The sequence below is a fragment of the Chelmon rostratus genome, chromosome 20 (assembly GCF_017976325.1).
Source record: "Chelmon rostratus isolate fCheRos1 chromosome 20, fCheRos1.pri, whole genome shotgun sequence".
Taxonomy (NCBI): Eukaryota; Metazoa; Chordata; class Actinopteri; order Chaetodontiformes; family Chaetodontidae; genus Chelmon; species Chelmon rostratus.
Genome location: NC_055677.1, coordinates 267913 through 285000, shown reverse-complemented (window position 1 = coordinate 285000; position 17088 = coordinate 267913). Strand labels below are relative to the sequence as shown.

Here is a 17088-nt window from a genome sequence, read left to right as displayed (position 1 = left end):
CCTCTGTTGCCCATGCTGCATCTGTTGCCCTTGTTGCCCTTGTTGCTCTCTGTCTAGTTTATGTTAGGGTCGGCATTGTTGCGGCACATCTCGTCCATTTGCTCCGCTGCGTTGCTTTGTTTTGAAGAGACATCAAAGCTACCAGCATGTTGCTGCTGGCGGGAGGCCATGACAGTCTTCATGCCTACGTGATGTTTTTACGAGTCCTGACAGCGAGATGATGAAGAGATGAAGAGGAGATAAAGGAGAGATGAAGAGGAGATAAAGGAGAGAGACGAACGGATGTAGAGAACAGATAGAGGACAAACACAGATTAAAAAGCAACAGGTACGACTGGTTTGGAGTCAAATAAACAACCGCTGGTTGGGTGATGTTTCCCAGCATCCAGCTGGGCTATGACACCCCAGGGACACGTCTGATTGGACGTAAGGTCGTGGTCGTGGTTTAGCTTGTAGGTCTCCTGCCTCTGTCCTCACTGAGCATCCTGTTTGAGGAGTTTAAAGAAGCCAGAAGCTCTCAGAGCGACGCTCAAAGATCCTCCAGCTGCTAAACTTCTTATCAACCTTTGAGTCACAAAAATATCCTGATTTTCCAGGGAGCTGTAAACATCATCGGGCCGGGAGATGCTATCAGCGCGATGCTCTGAGCCGAGCAGATAGAGATCGGACCGGCACTGTCATGCCTCTTTAAGAAGACAGTACATTTCTATGAGTCGCCCCGCGCCGATAAGACTTCTCACGGCACAACCAGCGCTGACTTTCAGCACACACCGACACGCAACACGACGCAACACGACACATTAACACGCACAAACACACGCAGCAGAGCTAAAACATTAAATGACTTGATGTGTATTAATGTAGATCGGTTTCATCTTTGTTTCAGAGTTTTAGCCTTGAAGCCGATATGATTTTCTTTCTTTCTGCAGCAGCTCTTTGTTTATAGGGGCCCCCTCCACCCTCCATCATCCCTCCACCTTCTGCCTCTTCTGCAGCTGCAGCTCTTTGTCTCTGCAGACAGTGAAACGTAGAGTCACAGCAGTCCACCATGTTTCTACAGTAGCCCAGAACAGACAAACCAAGTGACGAGTCTGGAAAGAGACCTTTGCATTTTTCACGAGTTTCTCAACCCCCACAGATTCTCCTATATACACTTGCAAAGAGAAGGTAAAGCGAGGTGTGTTCAGTTGGTTGCAACCTGCAAACTCACCACTAGATGTCACTAAATCCTCCACACTGGTTCTTTAATCTCCTCCATGAGCTGTGTGTCACTGCTGCAGCTCCGACTGCTGATAAAACTTCCCCTGTTTTTACAGCACCTGCACACACCTGTTTCCTCACCTCTGTCCCTCCTCACCCCCTGTCAACTGTCCTCTGTGGGGGCTGCTACACAGTCAGACACGAGGACAACAAGCTTCTTCACCTTTGCAGTAACTCTGAATGAAATGATGAGCAATCCTGAGCACTAGTGTAAAACACAGGAAGTAGACAGTTCGAGGAAATTGTGACTGACTGCTGTTAGCATATTCCTGGCTTGATGTTAGCAGTTAGCTCCACAGCAGCAGCATCTCACCAGCTGAGCCTGACCTCCTTCACTGGGAAAGTGACTGGCCCCCAGACTACAACTGTATGCCTCTTCACAAACCTTCCTGCTGACATTTCAGCATGCTTTACTTTTCCTGGAGAGATGCTGGTATATTTAATGTTGTGCAGGCGAGGGGGGGGGGGCTTCTGGTTCTGGTCACATTCAGTTCTAATCTCATTCGTTGGACTTTGCACCCGAGGTCAAATAATTTGACTTTATCCTATAATGTACTACATTGTTTACTGAACGCTGCTGTGAAGACGTTTTATTAACTATTAATTATTAATCGTTATCTAATGGTTTTGTATAACTGCGTTACAGTAAAACTCTAAAAACCTCTAAACTTTATTTCCGTTCATTCTTTCCTCGTCTCCTGTCTCGCCCTCTGCTGTCTGTCTGTCTGTGTCTCTGTTGTAAATCACAACCATGTAGCATCAAATTGAAAACATCCATTAGTGCGGAGCCACATCAGAGCGAGGGGATGGATGGGTGGAGGGGCAGACGGAGGGATGGGGGGTAGACGTGTCGTTGTTTGGAAAGGTATCTCATGTCAGCGAACGGGATGATTTATTTAGCGAGGAAGAAGAAGAAGAGGCCGAAGGATGAAATGATTTGCGTGTGAAAAAGCAGCGATGTGATCAGCAGAGAAGAAGGGAGAGAAGATAAAACAGATAAGGCAGGATGAGGAGATTGTTGGTGAAAGGATAGAATTACACAGCTCCGGATTATCTGCACTCAGCTCGCCGGGTTTATAGGTGAGAGACAGGTGAGGCCTCGACTGACGGGCCGAGAGCCGCTGCAGCTGGAAAACATCTTTTCCCCCCTGATGTACGAAAAACATTTACAACCTCAGCCAATCAGAGGAGAGTACTTCCTTGGTAAAAACGGCTAGAAAGAAGACGGAGAGTCGAGGTCACACCTGAACATTTCTGTCGGATCTGAAACATTCATAGAGCCGCTGACAGGATTGTGTACTATGAATATAGAAAGTGATTAAAGGCTGATCAGCGTGCTAGCATACTCACAGCTACCTCGCTAACATGTGTGTGTGTGTGTTAGAATGCTAACATTAGCTCATTAACAGTACAACAACACAAAGCACAACAGGGGGAATGTAATTAGTTCTGTGGGTGTTTGACACATTAGCATGTTGGCCTGATGGTGGCGCTAGATGAACAGTCAGAGGATCAATAAAGTTATTGGAATTCATCCTGAGGGGAACATGGACTTGGAGATGTTTCAGTCTGAACGAAGTGGACTGATGAACACTAGCATCGACAGAGCAGCTAGCGAAGCTAAGGACAGGTTAGAAGCGTCTCAGGTGTCACCGTCCTCTGAAGTAAGAAAGTAATGAAATATATTGTTCGTGAACGATTTCAAACACGTTCAGTAACAATCTGTCGTGACAGGTGTGTTGACGACATTATGTTGATGAATGCAGAGTTCAGGTAGCACTATAGTCCCACCTGTACGATCACCTGGAGCGGACACTCTCCTGGTGTCCAACCCTCAGCTGCTGCTCTTACTCGGTGCTCGACACGACCCTGGACACTCACCTGGTGGCGGATACTCAGACACTCTGTCACTCACCTGAAGCCAGACATTCACTTGAAACATGTTTCATGCTTCAGTTTGATTCTCACCTGGTGTTCTCACCTGGATGTGGACACGAGCGCTTCCAGCGAACACACGCTGGACGTGACCCGTCGACTGTGGCTTGAAATTCATCAGGTACTACCGCCTGCTGATGGTCAGTCACCAGTTACTCTATCCTTGTGTTTGACACTCACCTGGTGCCCTCACCTGTCTGGAACATGCCGTTTAGAAATCTTAATATCAGTGTGTTGTGTTTTATTTCTTATTCCTGTCGAATAAGCCAGACTTTGACTTTCTAAATTTAGAAGACGTGTACATTTCTTATGTGTGTGAGCCCCTAACCTTTGTGTCGGGATCAGAGTGGGTGGTTGAATCTGTCTGCCAGCATCTGAACGCTGAACATAATTATGTACTGATGGATGTTAATGTAAACTGAAGGGGAGGTAATGAGTGAGACGAGGAAAAGGGCAAAGGAAGAAGGGATTTTAATGGAAGGTAGTGAAAGAGAGCAGGAGGAAAGAGGAGTCAGTTTGAGGGTTTTAAAGGTTCACGGGGAGGACAGCCGAGGACTCCTGTCCTGACGCGTTCTTGTCAAAACAACATTTATTACTCATGCAGACTGAAACCAGCCGACATCCAAACACCAGCCCTTTGATCCTCTGCTGCAGGGTTGTCACTCTGAGGCTCTGGACCCCGGCGGGGACGCAGTTCCACCTGGGGACGGTCTCGATGCCTTTAGCATTTCCTAACCTTCGACACAATGTTGAGTTCAGATGATTCTCCCCCGTAAACTGACAGTTTGCTGTGAAGGTTAACACAACGTTAATGCATTGAAAATGAATTACCGTAGGCCTATACATTAAAAAAACTATTCCACTGTTTATTTGACTTGACAAGCCTGCTAGAAATTAGCATTAGCAGTTTGCTAGCAATATAGGTGTTAGCAAAAAGTGCTAGCATCAAAGATTAGCAGGAGCAGTTCACAGGCTAATTAAAGAACTAATGGCTGTCATGAATGGTCATTAAGACATAAGTTAATGAAGACCAACCTAAACAGGTCATGTGGTCTTTTCATGTTAGCTAAAAACTGAAATCGTGGTTCAGGGCTAGCTAGACCACATAAATCAAACCAGTAAAAACAGTTAAAGGCAGGCATGTCAAACTCATTCCATAAAGGGCCGTGTGGCTGCAGGTTTTCGTTCCAATCAAGGAGGAGCACACCAGGCTGGAATCAATTAATCAGCCGATCTCAGTCTTCAGCTGATAACTAAGTGATCCCTTGATGTTGATTGGTTGGCCTGGTGTGCTCCTCCTTGGCTGGAACAAAAACCTGCAGCCACACGGCCCTTTATGGAATGAGTTTGACATGCCTGGTTAAAGGGGTGATAAAACATGCAAAACATAATGAAGAGGATTGTGTAGAAGATACAGAGTCGTTCAGGTGTTCATTCATTCGATTCCTGTCTTTGAAACGTCTTTTTACAAAATGTGCTCATGTTAACTGTGGTTAAATATTCGTCTGTGATGGGATGGAAGCCTGTTTTTATCAAACTGCTACGAGGGAAACCTCAGTGAGAGACACATTTAATGTTTCCTCACATACTGAAGAATTAAAGATGTCTACTCTTTTTACTTGAAATATACTTTTAAATTGAAAATCAGCATTTTCCAGTGTTGACTAGGAGAGAACAAGGACCACAGACTGTACGTTATCTCACCAACTGGAGCTCTCCAAACATCATTTTTAATTTTTTAAGTGTATAACTGTTTCATTTCTGTTTCCTTCATCTTTTCTTGAACTCGTTGGTGATTTCTAGATTCTGCATTATTATCTGTGAACTCTGCTGAACATTAAAGAGGAAACAAGAGTCTGTACAACAGTTTGTTTAATGTGAGACTTCTTTTCTTTTCACCTCACAGATCTTTTCAGTCCAGAACTGTTTTACTCCGACAGTCCAGCAAAGTCCAGCTCAGTTTCATTCTGACTGATCAATAAATAACCTGAATGATGATGATGATTAATCCCACAGGTTCAATATACTTTCTGAATGCAGTGACATTAAAAGATGATCTAATATTTCATATTTTCAACATCAACACACGGAGACGTCTTACTGAAACATGTTCAAATATAAAACAGAGAACATCAGAAATAAAGACCTGGTTCTGTCTGAGGTCTGAGCTGGTTTAACATTTTCTCAAAATAAGAGAATCCCGAGCTTCAAAGGTCATACTTGACTTTGGAAACAGTTCATTCATTTACTTGGCGTCGTTGAAGCTTTCAGCATCACCTCATAGCTTTCCTCAGTGGATGGGGTTGCTCAGTTACAACACACCTCCCCCCGGGGTCCCAAAAGGAAGTGACACACGGAGACCATCTCTACCCCAAATAAAACCACCTGTACCAAAACTTCACACAACAACTGCAACTCTCATCGCCGAGGAAGGCCATGAGGCGTGGCTGAAAGCAGCAGAAACACCAAGCTGGGCCTCCTCTTCGGGATTTTGAGAATTCAGAATCCTGGATTTGAGATCCTAGTTAGACTTTCATTCCAGTCTTGTGTACAAAGTCTTCGCTTTGTGTCCCGAAAGGGTTGCGAGAGGAAAATGGCAGCAGTGAGTTTCCCTTGGGAACAACGTAGTACTACATGAATGTCTGCAGGAAGTTTCTCAAGTACCAAAGCTTCGGTTCACTTTGAGTTCAGTCCTGATAATCCAAATCCTCTCAGCACCCGAACCATCCAGTTGCAGAAGTAGATCAATACATCATTCAGTAGTTTTGGCAGTAGTAACTGTTGGTAACAGCAGTGGAAGTAATACTGTGTCAGTAGTCATCGTAGCGGTATGTGTTGTGGTATGCGTAGCAGTAGTCATGGTAACAGTAGTCATGGTAATGGCGGTGAGGATAGTGCTGCGTCAGTAGTCATCGTAGCGGTATGTGTTGGGGTAGGCGTAGCGGTAGTCGTAGCCATCAGCGCGCTCTGTTTTGGTCTGCAGAGGCTCGGGCTGAAACGACAGAGACTTGATGACTCCGCCTGACTCCTCCATCACCTTCACCTCGGTGGAGTATGAGGGGGAGGAGGTGTCATCCATCAGGGAGGAGCAGCCGGGGAGGCCTGGAGGTTTGGGGGGAGCGCAGGGCTGGTAGGACGGGAGACCAGCAGGAGGTTTAGGACACGACTGGTAGGAAGGGAGCGCAGCAGGAGGCTTTGGACAGGGCTGATAGGAGACCTGAGGAGGAGGATCAGACAGGTATGCAGTAGTTAGGTTCAGCACTCTTCCTCTTAGTTACCGTTGCTACCCTTTTCAAGCTTTCCAATCTAGCAAACCACGTATTCAGTTTACAGTGATAACAGAAGCAGATATTCCAACTGCAGATCTCACAGCCTGGGATCCTCGTCTTCCAGCCAATGAGAAGCGAGTTGGGCCTCCAGGTGTGAGGTGTGTATGTTTCTTTAGGGTCCACCTCCCTGCCGCAAAACTTAAAAAGAAGTGATATATCTCACTCCTGGTGACCCTAAAGGAAGTGACACTCCCACTCCTGAAGAGGTTCTCTCATCTCATTGGCTCCCAGTCCTTGGCCCTCAGATCTGAGGTCTGCAGTTGGACCCTCCTGATGAACTACACTGACCTTGGTTGTCGTGGTGATGATAGTTTGAAGTGCTGCAGGGGACCCCGGGGCATTGCTGGGGTAGCGACAGGGGTACTCTGCGCTGTAGTAGTGGTGGTTGTCACTGTAGGGGGCAGAGTTCTTCAGTAGGTCCTTCCAGCCTGCAGGAGGCTTTGTCTGTGGGTCGAAGGAGGAGGAGGAGGAGGAAAGAGGAGCTGACGATGAAGTGGAGGAAGAGGAGGAACCCAGGACCGGGGCCACCCTGCACACAAAACAGGATCTCGTTTAGACCTGAAATGGAATCTGTTCAGATCTTTTTATGCTACCAGGATCCGTTTAACCTGTTAAGGAACTGGTACAAGGTAAAAGTCCATGATCTAAAGCTGTTTAGGATCTAGAATGGTTCACAATTTGGTTTAGACCTGTTTACATGTGTGTGTGAGGCTGACCTGGGGTCACAGAGGTCAGAGGTCATGGGATATGAAGGAGAGGTCAGGTATCCTTGGAAATCATAGCCGGGCCTGCCCATGTACAGTCTGGGATTGGCTGGTTTTTGAAGTGCAGCCGGGGCGTCCCCTAGTGCATTATGGGGGTTGTAGTAGGGCTCTGGGCTCTGGAACGCTGGGTAATGCTGTGGGAAATTCGGCTCGATGAAGGAGATCCTGTCTGATGGATCGACGCAGGAGAGGAGGGCGGGACCCAGAGCCTGAAATCGATAAAACAAACAAATAAACAAACAATGAACAAATCCATCAATAAACAGCAACATAAATTATTGTTGTTGCCGACCTGTGTTTCAATGAGTCGTCTCTTGGGTGTGAACGGCGGTGAGCTGACTCGTCTCTTCACTGAACTTCTTCTGGCTTCAGTCTCGGACTTGGACTCTGGTCTTGGATGATCATGAACGCCCTTAGCCTGAAGGACCAAAAAAACAGGAAATTAATAAACAGACCTTCAGAATCTGGTTTAAACCTGTCCACACCTCTTTTTTAAATTAAAATCTGCTTGAAATCAGTTTAGGGTTTCAGGATTTGGCATGGACCTGTTTACACTGACAGAATCTGGTTTAAACATTTCCAAAACATCAGAATGTACCTGGTTTCTACTCGTACACACTGTCAGGATCTGGTACACTTGGCGTACATCTGTTTAAAATTGAATGTTGTTTTAACCTGTCAAGGCTGTCAGGATGTGGTTTAGACCTCTTAAGACCATCAGAATTGGGAGTGAAGGTAACGTTAGTGGCCATCACTGGAAAGCAGCTGGTAAAGCATATGATAAATGTAGATCACGTTTGTTTAGGGAAGCCTGTTATAATTTCTGAATTCACTCAGATAGCAGAGGAAAAGTGGTCTACTTGTGTATCCGGGTACTGGTAGCTATTGAGTCCAGTAATATCAGAAACCAGAGACGATAGCGGTGTGGCAGTGAAGATATAGCTACCAAAGTTGAGGTTGATGCCGACAGAATGGAATCCTATACCAGTAACCAGGACGTCCCATGCTGCGCTTCAGTGACAGCCTTTTATATGGAAAGTTTGCTAAAGAGACGCTCCTGCCCAATCAGCAGATGTGTTCAAGCTTCAGGCGGAAACCATTTCCTTCAGTGTGTGTCGGTCTCTGTAGATAAAGAGTTTGGTCCGTACCTGCTCTATATGGAAAGTGTCCTGAGACGACTTCAGTTCAGATTTGGCGTTATATAAATAAAGTTGAACTGAACTGAAAAGTGTTCAAACTTCTGTTTCACTGACAGCGATTCAAAGAGACAGAACCATGCTGGTCTGTCTTTGGTAGATCTTTTAGGCTCAGTTCTTTATCAAGGTAATTGATACTGCCGGGTTAGTTAGTTAGATACTGCTCCTGGTTATGTGACGTCAGGTGCTGGAAGGCTGAGTCACCTGCGACCAGGTGTGAAAGACAGTTGTGTGAGTCTTCACATGAGGCCTGCTCTGAATGCTTGTTCAGTCTCCTGTGAAGGACTGAAAGGACAGTATTGAAGGTGGAGGATAAGTGGTGCCGTAGAGCTCCTCCTCTGTTCACAGATGGTTTCTCTATTTTTAAACGGCCTCCTTCACTCCTCTCTCAAACCATCTGTCCTTTCTGTCCACAATATGTCTCTTGGTGTCCTCCAATAAGAGTCCCTTATCTGTCAGACGGAGGTGAACTGCAGAGTCTCGGCCTGAGGAGTTGGTCTCAGGTTGGTGTTGAGTCATGTGTTTCTTGATGAAGAGGTCTGAGTATTCCTCGCTGCGTTGGACTGCAGACATTAGACAGAGTTCCTTGTGTTTGGGTGTTTGGTCTTTCGGGTGGAACAGTCTGTCCTGGTGTTTTGCTGGGGTTTGGGTCACAAGGGCTTAAAACTTCTGTTTAAATTCTGTTTAATATTTTTATTTTCAGCTGAAGTGTGGTTTACATGTGGAGTCTTATGTTACCTTTAGACCTTCAATGATGTCCTGGATCTCGTTTAAACCTGTTCACACAGTCATCATACAGTTTAAACTAGATCAGACAGTCAGGTTGACTAAAATACTTGAAGTTTGACTGGATCTGATTTAGGACCGTTTAGATCTGGCTCGAACCTAATTAGATGTCCAAGTACTGGATTATTGTTCAGGTGAATATTTGGATTGTTTTAGCTGCTAAATATGCAGCAGTTTTACCACGTTAGCACACAGTTTTACCACGTTAGCACACAGTTTTACCATGTTAGCACACAGTTTTACCACGTTAGCACATGTTAGCCTGTCTGTGTGAGTTGATGAATCGGTAGAGGGTAAAGGTCATGACCTGGAAGAAGATGGCCTTTCCGTCGACTCTCCAGAAGTTGGTGACGGGGTAACCGCTGTGACCGCGACACGGCAGCAACTCTAGTGTGGCATTACAGCTCGGGCACAGCTTTTCTGAAACAGAGGGCGTCTGGTCAGTGAACAGGAACTTACACCGAGCGTTGAAAGATTCAGATTTTTCTTACTCTGCTGTTTCTGCCGGGCCTTGTCACAGATGGCAGGACGGAGCTGCAGTCTGGAGCCGTCGGGCAGCGTGCAGCCTCGAGAACAGACCACCACGCCGAGACAGGACTTCTTCAGGATCTGACAGTTGTGGTTGTTGGTGTTTCTCATCGCCCAGCCGGAAAGATGTCTCTGAGCGTTCTTATCTTCAGCTAAAAACAAACGGACTGTCAGCTGAAACAGAGCTCGACACTGACCAGCGCTGCAATGACAGTGACGCGTCTCGTGGATCGACCCGCTGGTTGTGATTGTGTACATATAGTTCATAACATTATTATAAAGATCAGCTCTAAGAGTGATTACAAAAGAACAGAGGAGCAGAAACGCTTGTTAGCCTGCACAGAGAAATGTGCTCTTCTTCTTCTTCTTGCACGCCGCTAGGAAATAGTTAGTTTCCTGGTCAATCACATGGATGTGCATTGCTAAGAATGGCTGTAGTTAAGCCAAGGCTTAAGTTTAGCTATTGCAACCGACAGTAACAAAGAGCTACTGAGCAGTTAAGCCCAGGCTTAGTGAAGGGCAGTTGGTGTGACCAAACCCAGAGGGTTTTATCCCCAAAGTAAAATGTTAGCTCAGTGTTAGCTGAAAGTGTTAGCTTCATATCTGAGCATTCTTTTCTTCAGCTGGAAAACGATGATCAAGTGACTTCGTAAACAGTTAGCTTACTTGATTAACATAAACTGTTGAATTAGTTCAGTAATGATTAAAATAATTCATCTAAATAAATAATAAAAAATTAAATAAGTTGTAAAATGATAAGCTACCTTAGTGATGAGTTAGCCTGGAGAATTAGTTTGATGACCTAGCTTAAATTGATTGATTTGAATTAAAGTGTTTTTTAACTGATGAGTTAAACTGACTTGGATAAGTTAGCTTTATTTACTAGTTAGCTTAACAATGCTAAGCATTCTCTGCAGCTACGTACAACCAGATAAACTCCAAAGTTAAACCAAGTTAGCTGCCAGGGCCTAAAGCTGTGGGTCCCAACCTGAGGGTCAGGGGACACCTGAGGGGTCCTGAGAAGATTTATCAATCATAGATTCTTTTTTTGATTGATATCGAAAACTAATGATGCACATTGTGATGTCACAGTGTGATGTCACAGTGTGCAGTGTGATGTCACAGTGTGCAGTGTGATGTCACAGTGTGATGTCACAGTGGGCAGTGTGATGTCACAGAGTGATGTCACAGTGTGATGTCACAGTGGGCAGTGCGATGTCACAGTGTGATGTCACAGTGTGCAGTGCGATGCCACAGTGTGCAGTGTGATGTCACAGTGTGATGTCACAGTGTGCAGTGTGATGTCACAGAGTGATGTCACAGTGTGCAGTGTGATGTCACAGTGCGCAGTGTGATGTCACAGTGGGCAGTGTGATGTCGCAGAGTGATGTCACAGTGGGCAGTGTGATGTCACAGAGTGATGTCACAGTATGATGTCACAGTGTGCAGTGTGATGTCACAGTGTGATGTCACAGTGGGCAGTGTGATGTCACAGAGTGATGTCACAGTATGATGTCACAGTGTGCAGTGTGATGTCACAGTGTGATGTCACAGTGTGATGTCACAGTGTGCAGTGTGATGTCAGTACAAACATGCATTAAATTATCTTGTATTGACATTTTTTATATTGATACTCATACGGTGATTAGAATATAATTATCAGTGCACTATTAATATAATTCAATAATCAATAACACTGATCAGAAGTTTGATATTAAAACACAGTTTAGTTTTACGTCTTTCAAACAGATTTCATGAAAACTTGATGAGATTTAAAGTTTCTAGTTTCTCACCGCTGTAGATGAAGCGAACGTAACCGTCTGTCCACTCCTGGAACGGGTCAAACTGCTTGGTGTCCTGCAGACAGACAGTCAGAGAGAGACAGGCAGTCAGAGAGAGAGACAGGCAGGCAGAGAGAGACAGACAGTCAGAGAGAGAGACAGGCAGGCAGAGAGAGACAGGCAGGCAGACAGACAGACAGGTAGACAGACAGGTTGCCTCACTGCTTCACTTTCACATTGACTCATCAACATGTTAAATGGTCACTCGATGCTACGACAGAATATTCATTCAGCTGATCTGAGTTCAGTTTCGGCGGCGGAGGAGAATTTTACTCCTCTTTAACTGAGGAAGGAGACAGTTGAAGGAGACAGTTGAAGGAGACACTGCTGTCCAGGCTCAGAGAGGCTGCCTTAAAGCTTTAAATTCAGTAAAGGAATATTTCACATCTGATTGAATCCTGGAGGGGTGTCGGGACCCTCAGAGGGCCCCCACCCACAGGTTGAGCAACACTGATCTTCACCACTGTGCGCAGTGAAAATAAAAAGTGAATCGGGACGTTTCCGTCCGTTTCTATGGAGTGTGTATCAGCCTCTGGCTCCGGACCCAACAACAGGTCCCCTGATGCGTGAGCCGGGTCACCTGCCACACACACTCACTCAGGTGAGGGAAGGAGGAGGCACCTGCAGCTCCGGAGCAAAGTATAACAAATCAATAAAATCTAATCATGTTTAAAATCTCCACATGAAACTCTGAATTCATCGTTATTAAATCATCTGCAACTTCATTTCCTTTACGGACGACCGTGTGTCTCAGTCCATCAGAGATATCGATCAGAGCTGACTCTGGATCAGCTGTTCCACCTGAAAAACTCAGGTTCATGTTTTGGTTTCAGTGAAAACAAAAATATAAAAACCAGTTTTTACTGTTTGAGCAACAACAGAGAGAAGAGACGAGTCAGCTGCTCCACACACACACACACACACACACACACGGAGACACACACACACAGACACAGACACACACACACACACACGCACACACACACACACAGACACACAGACACACACACAGACACACAGACACACACAGACACACACACACACATGGAGACACACACACACACACACACACACACACACACACACATGGAGACACACACACACACACACATACACACACACATACACACACACACACATGCACACACACATACACACACACACACAGACACACACACAAACACACACACACACACACACACACACACAGTTATGAAGCCAGTGCTCAAACAGCCACCAACTGTGCTGCTTCACCGTCAACCCACCAATCAGGAGTCAACAGGTGAGTGCACCTGTGAGGATGAGAGAGGACGCCTGCAGAGGAGGCGGGGGAAAGAAGACGAGGACCAGATGAGGCTTGAACCACTTTGTTAACCGTGTCGTTACACCTGAGAGAGTTCAGACCGACCTGCTGAACAGGTGGAGACAACCTGTGTCTGCAGTGGACACTGACACCGGCCGTCTACCTGCCCCATCAGGACACGGCACATTTCATCTGGACTCTGATTGGTCCAAACGTCCAGGAGAGAGCGAACAGAAAGGTGGTTCATCAATAAGGTGACACACCTCAGACCACACAGGTGTCACTGAGCATCACATGGCACCCCTTCTGGCTACCTCTCTTCATACTCCTATGGCTACACAGTGTGCACCTGTACGCCCCCCCCCTCGCCAGTCTAAGAAAAAGAACATGAAGAAGAGATCTCGCGGATGGTGAATGCAAACACGAGCACGAGATGAAACCAGCTGAACCCACAAATGTTGCCGTGGCTCCAAAAGGCCCAGAAGAGAAGCTGGACTGGTGCTGGACCCGGTGAGGATGGCACAGGACGACAGACGTGACTGAGGCCGTCACATGAGTGGAGGAGATTTAATCTGTGCATTTGGAGCTGACAAATGCAAACTACTTAAGGGCTGCCCCCCCCCCCCCCACCGAAGACCTCCTGGAGCTAATATCCAAGTGAGCAAACAGAATTTATCTGCAGAGTTTAAAATTTCTTGTTAAAAACTGTATCATGTCCTCGTATTTAAATCCATCACTTAATGTTACCCACCTCCTAGTTTACCTGGCAACAGTGGAAAAAGGGGGGGGCACCGACACTTTTATTCTACTTAAAGCACTGGTCTCAACCACAGTCTTCCTCAGAGGACTACCAATGAAGAAGAGGGGGAACGTCAGCACCAACGCAGCATGTGGTCATCCATCGCCCCGGCAACAACCCCACCCACATACGATGACACGCACCGTCACGTGCACGGCTCCGCCACGCAGTCGTTCAGGCCCGCGACCAAACTGACGCAGGTCCACCGTGCACCACGTGACCGAGCTGTTACCGCGCTCAGGCTGTGCTGAGTTCATGTGCTACGTTCTCCGTGGGACGCGTTCTGCTGTGGGTGGGGGGGCGGGGGTCAGCCCGGCGGTCCAGCGGCTGATGGACCTCTTCATCACTTCTGCTGTGTCGTGTCTGCTCAACATGAACTTTCTGTGTCTCACGTCGACTCGTTGGCTTTGTAGAAATAAATCACTCTCGTTTTGTCTTCTTCTGCTTCTGTCTGCTTTTCTGAGTCTTTTCACAAAATGAGTCGGTTCTTTAAATAAATACAGACACGATATGAAGAGTCCAGGTCCAAAAACTACTGAACAGGTCAAGTAATGGAGAAAACACTTCTTCACATTCTTAAATAACTAAAAATTCAGAGTTTGGTGGAAGTCTGCAGTCCATCATCTGTCTGCTGGAACCGTGCCTCTAAAATCCTGAATATTACAAACTGTTTCTGAAAATGACTTTCTATAAAACTAACTCAACGAGAAGTCTGAAAAACTGTAATGACGGACGGACTTTGTTTTATTAACATGAAGAAAAGATTTGGTTGGATTTTATCCTCGAGCTGCACAAAGTCCGTCTGAATAAACAACGAGGAGGCCGAGAGTCCGGAGTCCAAACTCCTCCAGCAGAATGAAACTGGACTCACTCTGTATTTAAGAAAATGACGTTTGATGAATTCTTTATTCATTTCAGTGCTGAGGTTGTATTTTTTTTAAATATTATTTCTCTTCATTGTTTCAAAGCTGTCTTAAAGCTTCTTCACAGTCTCTGTGGAAATGGACATTTCATTTGAAGTTGTTGTTTTTTTCTTGCTTAAAACAAGTTAACTGTAAAACATGTGGGTTTATTGTTTTTTTAAAAATGAGAAATGATGGACTATAGCCTCTGACCAAACTCTGTGACGTTTATTTGAATATTTAAGAAACTCGAAAATTGTTCTAATTGATTTATTCCTTTAATTATTCAGTGAAATTTTCTGTTTTATTAATAAATATAATTCGTATTTACTATTATTATTAATTATGAATTACTGTTATGAATAAAGGATTGTCTGTGAACTTCTTCATGTCTTAAACCTCAGAACTGCCAGACAGTTTCGGACCTTTAACCAAACAATCTGAGAGTTAAAGTCATAAACTGTGAGCCCTGATTTCTCCTTTTTATTTACATTGAAGTTTTTCCCTCATTTATTTTCTGTTGTTTCGCTTCATCCGACTCGAAGTGTTGTTTTAAAACTGGACCTCCAACCAAACTCCATTTAACTTTCAGAGAATTTAAGAAAATCACATTTTGTTGAAGCAGTCAGTGAATCGTCGTGTCTGTCGTGCTGTTTCTACCTGTCGCAGGTGTGAATGTTTCTGTCTGACAGTGATGCTCTCCCTGTTCAGGGACATGTTGAATGAATCAAATCTCTTTGAGCTTCTCTCTTTTAAAGACGCGTCTTTCAGGACTGAAACCAAACGGACCTGGAATCAGTTCCGCTGTTGAAATGAATCTTTGCGCAGCAGCTCGACTCGACTCGACTTTCTGGCTCTTTAAATGATCGGAAAGTGAAACTCATTGATTATCTGTTTTTTCCCGCCTCTAGCTAATTGTCTATATTGATCAATTATTGATCAGGTTGTCACCTGCGGCAGTTTGGGGTCGTTGATGTCCCACGTGAACTTCATCCCGACCGAACACACGCAGTCTGCCTCCTCGCGCTCCTCAGCCCGGGACATCCTCCTGTTCCTGATCTTCGCCCTGATCCTGGTCCTGATCCTGGTCCTGCTCCTGGTCCTGCTCCTGCTCCTGGTCCTGATCCTGGTCCTGGTCCTGGTCCTGATCCCGGTCCTGGTCAGTCCTGCTGATGGCTCTGATCCGGAGCCTTCAGGTTCAGGTGAAAGAGAAGATCGCCAGTAAAACCGTGCTCAGATCTGACCTCAGATCTGCTCCGAAAAACAAAAAGAGTCCCGAAATAAAATGGAAATAAAGTTTAAATGTGAAACGTTTCAAACCGGAAGCTGCTCACAGTTTTTGATCAGTTTGTGAAGTTTTAACACAAAGTTGACATTTTAAAACGGCGCGCGGCTCCTCCCGACAGCGCGTGCTGCTGCGGCGAGTCTCAGGTACGAAGTGACTGAGCAGGTGAGACAGGCGCGAGCTCACGGGGGGAGGGGGTTATTATTTATCAACAAATACGACTACTGATGCAAATATTGATCAGTCAGAAGCTGATATTTGTTTGTTTGTAAACATCAGTAATGTCACTGATGACGTCACAGCGGTCCAATATTAAAACAACCAAATAAAAGAATTAAAAAAAAAATCTTTTCTGTTTTGTTCTTTAATTATTTATTATACTTCTCTATTCCGTCCTAACCTTTATGTATTCCTCAGCATTAGCATTAGCATCATTATGATTAAATAAATGGTAAACTATATCCTGATGGAACATTTTAAAAATCTGTTGTCTTCTTCTTCTTGTGTGTTTGAGTGTGTGTGAGCGAGTGTGTGTGTGTGAGTGTGTGTGTGTGTGAGTGTGTGAGAGAGAAAGAGCTGAAATGACTCTTCATGTTTTAAATGTTTCAGGTTTTAAAACTCGCTGATTCAGGGAAACACACACACACACACACACCTGCTCACCTGTGTGTGTGTGTGTGTGTGTGTGTGTGTGTGTGTGTGTGTTGTATAAACACTTCAGTGTTTCTCCTAAAACAAACAAACTCAGTAGTCATCAATTAGAGGACGAGAGGACGTCAGCTTCTACCTGAAGAGCTGCTCACCTGTCTGTCTGCTCACCTGTACTGAGGCATCGCAGGTGTATTATGTTACGTCGGTGTCCTCTCTCAGTCTGTCTGCTTCTCTACAGAACTCTATTAAACAAAGACTAAAAATAATGTCTTCCTAAGGTCACAGGTCAGAAAGCCAGCTCTCACCTGTCCTGTAGGCGTTAATTAACGAGCATATTAACTGGTTATTCATTCAGGTAATTAAACCGATGACCCACATTTAGACTCATTTAATAAACTGAAGCATAATTAGAATATATATCGAATTCTAAGTAGAAACTATAATTCTAATATCGGATGATGTGAATTTAAGTCTTAGAGTTATTAAACTCCTTTATTTGTTCCTGAAAAG

The 17088-nt window shown here is 45.1% G+C and overlaps 1 protein-coding gene across 1 annotated transcript; it reads right to left on the bottom strand.

Moving 5' to 3' along the window:
- Positions 1-4535: 4535 nt before the first annotated feature.
- On the bottom strand, positions 4536-16087 carry gcm2 (glial cells missing transcription factor 2). Its single transcript, XM_041961819.1, has 8 exons — positions 15594-16087; positions 11591-11654; positions 9761-9949; positions 9577-9689; positions 7580-7705; positions 7240-7496; positions 6812-7052; positions 4536-6411 (listed from the first exon to the last, which is right to left on the bottom strand). Exons 1-8 carry the CDS (start codon positions 15684-15686, stop codon positions 6097-6099), a joined length of 1398 nt encoding a protein of 465 aa, XP_041817753.1. The 5' UTR covers positions 15687-16087; the 3' UTR covers positions 4536-6096.
- Positions 16088-17088: the final 1001 nt, after the last annotated feature.